The sequence below is a fragment of the Emys orbicularis genome, chromosome 10, assembly GCF_028017835.1.
Source record: "Emys orbicularis isolate rEmyOrb1 chromosome 10, rEmyOrb1.hap1, whole genome shotgun sequence".
NCBI lineage: Eukaryota > Metazoa > Chordata > Testudines > Emydidae > Emys > Emys orbicularis.
In genome coordinates this window covers 41,092,445-41,100,073 of record NC_088692.1, presented here as the reverse complement: position 1 = coordinate 41,100,073, position 7,629 = coordinate 41,092,445, and the positions used below count along the sequence as shown (strand labels likewise).

General features: G+C 48.9%; 1 protein-coding gene across 1 annotated transcript; it reads left to right on the top strand.

The window, feature by feature from the left end:
- The first annotated feature begins 967 nt into the window (after positions 1–967).
- On the top strand, positions 968–7,520 carry ANTKMT (adenine nucleotide translocase lysine methyltransferase). The gene is made up of 6 exons (XM_065412382.1): positions 968–1,011; positions 1,332–1,495; positions 2,536–2,640; positions 3,584–3,724; positions 4,870–4,920; positions 6,994–7,520. The coding sequence occupies exons 2-6, from the start codon at positions 1,334–1,336 to the stop codon at positions 7,180–7,182; spliced, it is 648 nt and encodes a 215-aa protein (XP_065268454.1). The 5' UTR covers positions 968–1,011; positions 1,332–1,333; the 3' UTR covers positions 7,183–7,520.
- The last annotated feature ends 109 nt before the right edge of the window (positions 7,521–7,629 follow it).

Below are 7,629 nucleotides of genomic sequence, written 5' to 3'. Positions count from 1 at the left end.
CCCCGTCATAACCTTCTCCAGTACCCACCGTCATAACCTTCCCAGTGCACCGCGTCCTACCGCAGTACCCCCCGTGATATCCTTCTCCAGAACCCCCCATCCAACCCCGGTACCAACCGTCAAAAGCTTCCCTGGTAGCCCCCCATCCAACCCCGGTACTCCCCATTATTACCTTCCCCAGTACACCCCCGAATCTAACCCCAGTACCAACCGTTATAACCTTCCCCAGTACTCCCGTTCCTAACCTGGTGCCCACCGTCATAACCTTCCCTGCTACCACCCCATCCAACTGCGGTACCCCCATCATAACCTTCTACAGTACCCCCATATCTAACCCCGGTATCCCCCATCATACCTTGATAACAACCGTTATAACTTTACCCAGTGTCCCCCATCCAACCACGGTATCCCCCATCATAAACTTCCCCATTGTCCCTCATCCAACCCCGGTATGCACCCTCATAACCTTCCCTAGTACCCCCCATCCAATACAGTGCAACCCGTCATAACCTTCCCTAGCACCCCCCCATCCAACCCTGGTTCCCCTGTCATAACCTTCCCCAGTACACCCCCCTCACATCCAACCCCGGTACCCGCCATCATAACTTTCCCCAGTACCCCCCGTCCAACCACAGTCCTCCCCCCCCCGGTCATGACCTTCCCCACTACCCGCCCCATCCAACCCCAGTACCTCCCATTCAACCCCAGTACCCTCCATCATAACCTTCCCCAGTACCTCCCATTCAACCCCGGTACCGCCGAGAGTTATGTTCCGAACCTCTAAGTCTGTGGCACCTCCTTTGGTGGGTCTCGAGGTGGGGGAACTGGGTGTAGTGTTTGGGAAGAGAGGGAGGGTTAACGGCTGTCTAGGTCCCAGCAGCGGAACTAATGTTGCTAGGGACGTGTTTTCCGCACGGACCACCTTTTCAGTATACCTGTGTTCACGAGCGGAGCACCACCTCCTGTTCATCACCGGAGAGACGCGCGCGCCAAGACAGTATGCATGTCTCGGTACGGTAGTATGCGTAGTGCATTATGGGACGCATACGGGTAGTTCTTGATGAGTTTTGTGTAGGGACGCCTGATTTAAAGGGGCCGCGCCCTCGAGCCTAACCTCTCCCCTGCCCGCCAGGTGGGGGAAACGGGCCGTGGGAGGGCCCATGGGGGAAGGGCGTACATGAATACAGGTACCTGAGGGAGGGTGTAATAGTGGGGGTTTTGCCACCCTGTGTGTGCAGTGCTGTAAATACAAATACAGCATGCTGAATACGTGCCAGGTATGATTAGCTGGTTAATGAATAAATCTCCTTCCGATCCTGGTGTTTTTACAGCTATGGATCCTGATGACATAGAAGAGCTGGCAATGGAGTTTCAAGGGAAGACTATTGGTGGCTGGGGCCTCGTGCAGCTTGCAGCAGGCACAGGTTTTGCTGCCTATGTTATGTGGGCAGGAGTTCTCATGCCTGGCTTCCGCAGAGTGCCTTTAAAGTTACAGGTAGATCATTCGCCAGTGCTTTTTAATGGGGATTTGTTCTGGTTTAAGAGAAGAGGCCGCATTAAGTATATATTTGGGGGGGAATGAATATTACCAAGCTTTTTATATAACATGATTTTATTCCCCCAATGTGGTTTATAAAGGCACCCTGGAAGATGCATGAAACATTTCTTTACTATGGCGTTTCTGTTCTGTCACGTACCCACTGGTTATAGGGTCACTTGTGAACTCTGGCCTGCTGGCACAAGGATATTTGAGGCATTTGCTATGGGAAATAAAACCACATGAGAATTATTTTGTCACATTTTTTGTTCTTAGCAACCTTGCCAATATCTCTTGTTTTAAGATGTTTAATTCCAAAGGCTCCCAAACCACTTTACAAACTCTGCACCTGAAACATAGCTGACATGATTAATATTTGTAAAACTGTTTTGTTTGCAAGTGAAAAGATCTCTATGATAGGTTTCATTTTTAGTACTCCAGCTGTGTTTTGGTGAGACCTAGTTAGGATCCAACCTTCCGCTTGGGTAAGTGGGTGCAGCTTCATTTAAGTCACTTCCACCAGTTGTGGATCTGGCTCAATTTCCAGTTGTGCTTAGCATAGTGGCTGAGGCTAGCTCCTCTAGGTCTCAGTCCCGTTTGCTTTCTTCAGCTGGGAGTCTCCTGACTGTTTAGTGCTGCTTCCTCCTATTCAGATAGACCTAATGTGTAGGTGACCAAAGTGCCTGTCCTTGACTTCACTTTATGGCCCTGATCTTGCAGTCAGATCCATACAGGCAAACCCTTGTGCCCATGTGGAAATCTAGTGAAGTGAGTTGAGCTCTGGGCTATAACAAGCGTTTGCCTGTACAAATCCATTTGCAGGATTGGGCCTTGTTTATAATGAATGTGCAGCCTGCACAAGTGTGGAACTACGTGTCCCAAAACACCATGCTTTGTAGGATGCTTTACTGCATCCTGCAATACTCTGACACAACTGGAACACCAGAAAGGTAACTTGTGTTTGACTGGGGCTTATATTTCTCATTTCTCTAAACTAGGTGCCATATGTACCATCAAGTGCCAAGCAAGTTGAGAATGTGATGTCGTTGCTGAAAGGACGCTCTGGGAAGATGGTGGATTTAGGGTCAGGAGATGGCAGAATTGTAAGCGAGAAAAAAGTCCTTGTGTCTGATATTCAGAGCTGCTGGTTTGCATTTTGAAGAGTTAATAGTGTTAAAGGTAGATCTCCCACTCCAAGAGCATCCACATCCTGCTCCCTGTTATGTCAGTGCATAGCTAGAGAAACTTAGTTGGGGTTGTGGTGGGCTTACACCAGTGTAACTCCTTAGACTGAAAGCTCTTTCAAGGCAATTGCTCTTAGCCATTCCCTGCAAAGACTCCTGGGACTGGAGTAGCTGGGAGTTGCTCCATAAGGAGCATTGCCTATGTCCCTTTCCTAGACTTGAACTCCTTAACGAATTTGGGATGGAGCAGTTGAGAGCCCCCACATAGCTGTTACTCCTGAACATCTTCTTAGAATGACTTCTGCTGGGGAAGGGAGGGATTGGAGCAACTATAGTACCCTCACAACCAGTAGAAGGGAATCGCCTTAGCTTATCAGAAAAAAATTCTGATAAGACTGGTACTTACAACCATTCTCAAACCCTGTCTTGTCCCTTCCTCCTTTCCTCATTCTTAGTCTGAGCTTGCAAGGTGCTGACTTCCTCTTGGGAGGTCCTGAGCATTCTGAACTGAGAGGAGTTGAAAACTCAGCCCTTCACAGAATCACACCCTCAGTTTCTCTCTATTCCACTGCCTCCCTGATTTATCTCGAAGGACGTACCATGTTACATGTTGAGCCTTGCCAACTACCTTCTACGCTGGCATCTGGTCATTAATCATCTACTCCTTACCTTCCTACCCCTTTCCCTACAAGAGCTGCTTAGAGAATGCAGTGCAGGTAAAGACAGTACTCTTATCCATTCCCCACAGTGACTGCTGCTGGGAATGGAGTAGCTGGAACCTGTCTGATCTACAGCCACTGCTCCAGAGATTATTTCAGGAACAAACATGGAGGTTTATTTTGGTTTCAATTCCTCTCTCCAGGTATTAGAAGCATATAAACAAGGCTTCAGACCAGCTGTTGGCTATGAACTCAACCCCTGGCTGTTGAGACTCTCCAACTATCGCGCCTGGAGGGCTGGGTGTTACGGGAAGGTTTTCTACCAATGGCAAGATCTATGGAAGGTAACTTCTTGTGATGGAGTCAGGACTCTGGATTTCTCAGCCTGACTGACTACATTATCTCTAAGATCAAAGGACCTACCTCTGCTAAACACAGATATCAGGGCTTTAGCCACACTGGGCAAAAGGTCAGCATTCTCCTCCAAACCTACTTATTAGAGGCACTGGTTTTTTTTCCCCCTTTCCCCCACTGGAACTGGTCCTTATGGATCAGATATAATTTGATCATCCAACTCTTTGTGTGCTAGAAACTTTCCTCAGTTCCTACATCAGCAGCACTGTGGCAAAAGGGAGAAGAAAGCCACATTGGCCCTCTCTGTCCAGTAATATTGAATTACTGTTAACTCACCTCTGTAGGTTCCTCAGGTGTGTTTAGCTGGGATCATCCATCTGTTTTCCTTCTCCTGGCCTTTAACACACACAGCTGAAAATGATGTTGAAAACACTGAGGTCTGGAGCCTTGGGAAGCTCTACAAGAGGGACAATGAAAGAGCCCCCTACCTTGCATAAATGTCCTTTCTCAGTGCAGCAGGAGGGCATGCTTGAAGATGTTCCTCTCATATTGCCCGTCTATACCTGGGACTCTAGACATGCATCAAGCCTCCTAAAGATCTATTAGCAAAAGCTGAACCTCTCCACACATCTAAAACTAGGCTGGAGAAAACACTGGCAGGGATGGACTAGATCAGTGATTCTCAACCCACGGGCCGCTTGCGGCCCAATCAGTAGTATATATATTGTGTGGATGCAGCTCACATAACACACGGAGAGCCACATACGCCGCCCACAATGGTAAATAGGTTGAGAACTACTGGACTCTATGGACTAATAAGTCAGTCCCATCTCTACATTTTGGGACCCTAAGATTTTATTTAATCCGTTATCAGAGACACACCTGCATCTAGCCCAGTAACAGTGTTTTTGCAGCACCTCCTGATAACAGCACAACTCCCCCTCCCAAAAATCTCACTTGCTCAGTATTATTGACCTCTTTGGGCTTTAGAATAACTTTCTGTATGTCAACAAGTGATGTTTGACCCTTATACACAGATTTAAGAGTCCACTGAGATCCTCTTTCCCCAGCACACACTGCACTGAACCTTCAGCCTGTTATTTCTCTCTCCATGACTGACTTTATCTTCTTAAAGGTAAACCTGTCTGACTGCAACAACATCTCTGTGTTCCTAGCTCCCAGTGTGGTAAGTCCAAGCACTCTCTAGAGGCTGGTACAGTTGGTTAAGGGTGAAGGGCTGGTTGCCAATTTCCTACTTTGTTGGGCAAATCAATGAGAAGGGAGGATACTCGAGAAAAGGGATCATCTGAATGTTGGCAAAAAACCCTTAAGAAAATGGCACTAGAACTATATATGTTTCACATAACCAACGAAATCCTAGTGCATCTGCCTTAACAAGGCTGCTGTGGACACCTCCTAATGGCCCCATCATAGTCAGTGGGGGTTTTCCTTGAGTGGGGATAGTCCAAATGTTGGATCTGCTGAGAAACTGCCCATGTGTGCTGGGTGTACACTCTTACTATATCCCCAGCCAGCACTGTGAGATGCTGAGCACCGGCACGCCCAGTGACTACGGAGGTAGGTGAATGCAGTCAGCACTGTGTAGCTGTAGGGACGGATACAGCAGAGTTTGCATTTTGTGCTGAACACCTGCGCCTCCTGCTTGTTTCAATGGGTGTAGCAAGTGCTCAGTGCATCTGCAGATCTGGCCTCAGTTCAGAGATAAAAAGAGGGTTAGCATAAGCCCTTCTTATTGTGATAGACTGCCAATACTTAGAAGTCGTCCAACAGGGGCCCACTGTGTCTTGCAACAGGGGCCTACTGAACTCCATCCCAGGTAGTGCTGAGATAAGTTTCTATGAAGGTATTATTTATTGCTCTGTGGATATTAGCACCAAAGAATACAGTACAGACCCGTTTACGCGTGAATCCGCTTAACGCACGGTAGCGCCATGCCTCCCAGTGCTACCTATTTAACACGCAGTACAGGAACTTGCTATGTAGCGCTACAGATTTGCTCACTAACTCACTGACAGAAATCGACAGGAAGTGCGGAGCGGAAACGTGTTGTATGTCTTTACCGCCGACGGGGGGGGAGGCAGGGAGGGGCAGCAACTTTAAAGCACTGCCGCAGCAAAGGACCGTCCTTAAACGCTTTAATGTTGCTGCCCCTCCCCCCCCCCCCCCCCCCCCCGCCAACGGGGGAGACAAAAAGGGCAGGGACATTAAAGTGCTGCAGTGCTTTAAGGACAGTCCTTTGCCGCGGCAGCGCTGGGCCGCCGACGGGGGTGGGTGGGCGCAGCAACGTTAAAGCGCTGCCGCAGCAAAGGACCCTGCAGCGCTTTAAGGTCCCTGCCCCTTTTGCCCCCCTCGGCTGCCGATGGGCAGGGGGGCAAAGGGAACAGCTGCCTTGGGGCCGGCAATTTAAAAGGGCCTGGGGCTCCGGACGCCGCCCTTTAAATCACCACGGGAACCCTGGGCAGCACAGACCAGGTGGCCTGGAAGGGCTGGCTGGGGGATGCTGACCCCTAGCCCTGCCCCTTCCACCCGCAGCCCTGCCCCTTCCGGGGGCCAGAGCCGCCCCCGCCCTGTACCGGTAAGTGTCCTGAGTTTCTTTCACCCCTGTGTAGTAATAATAATATTTTTATTAGATTACACATTTAAATTTATATTCTTGCAAAGCACCGTTAACAGATGGTATTTGGGACACTGTGAATACGTATGTAATCCTAGATAATTATACATATGTATATATAGATATCTTAAGATATTTCAGCATGGCCCTCTTAACCCGCGGTCCGTTAACACACAGTTGTGACGGCTTGACTCCCCCCATCCGCACATAAACGGGTCTGTACTGTAGAACTTGCTGGCATTAGTGTCCTTGGCTTGGTTTGGGTGTTTACGTCTCATCTCCATGGAGCCAGCCCCCTTCTGGGCCATTACTGTTTACTGTTGAGATCAAATTAATTTCTGAACATAAAGCCAAGGTCAATGAATGTGTCCTGGATTGTAAGTTCTCCAGGGCAGGGGCTTCATCTATAAATGCGTTTGTACCATGCTCACCATAATGGGGTCCGGATCCTGACTGGGGCCACTGGAAGCTACTTCAATATCAATATTAATAATCAAAATGACAACTCTGCTAACCAATGGCAAACCTGCAAAAAGTCTCTAGAACACATAACACACACAACTTTTCCCCCTCCTTGTGATACTAGTGACTGAGTAACAGCTTCCCCTTCCTCCTCCCCATTAGCTACCTCTCCTTGAGACAAAGCTGCTTGCAGAACTGCCGGATGAGGCCCGGGTGGTGGCTGGACGCTTCCCCTTTCCCACCTGGATGCCAACCACCAGTGTTGGAGAGGGTATAAACAGAAGCTGGGCCTATGACATCAAGACTGTACGGCAAACACGGCAGAACAAACCTGAGGGATGCCCAGAATGAGTCAAGAGCTCAGCTGCAGCTGGGGTTTACAGTCTGGACAATAGCGTTAGAGCCTCTGCAGATGTGTGCGCTTTTTTTAGCCCCTCAGAACTGCTCTGGAGGGCAAATGCTGCCATAGTGTTACTGCTCAGCTGAATAGCCCAGCAAGCCTGGGGGAGGAGGGGGTTGCGATGAGCAGGGAGGGGTGATGATTTGTCAGACTTTACCCCACATGCTCTGGCTTCCCTAGAACCAGAATCCTGGACAACCTTTGAACTGGGGACTTGGGCTGGAAATCCCCAAAGAACTGTCACAAGACTCAAGAGCTGAATCTTTGATTCTTGTTTAAAATAACTCATTTCTCTTCTTAATAGATTTGCAATTCATTTTCTAACAATAAAAGGGCTGTAGGACTTGGTTCATCCTTCTGGCAGGGCAGGGCTGGGGTGCTGCCTGCCCCTCACCGTA

Excerpts from the sequence above, each read along its gene's own strand:
- ANTKMT (XM_065412382.1), top strand. The coding sequence starts at position 1,334 with ATGGATCCTGATGACATAGAAGAGCTGGCAATGGAGTTTCAAGGGAAG. Across the intron at positions 2,641-3,583 it reads GGTCAGGAGATGGCAGAATT|GTATTAGAAGCATATAAACA; the intron begins GTAAGCGAGAAA and ends TCCTCTCTCCAG. Across the intron at positions 4,921-6,993 it reads TGTTCCTAGCTCCCAGTGTG|CTACCTCTCCTTGAGACAAA; the intron begins GTAAGTCCAAGC and ends CCTCCCCATTAG.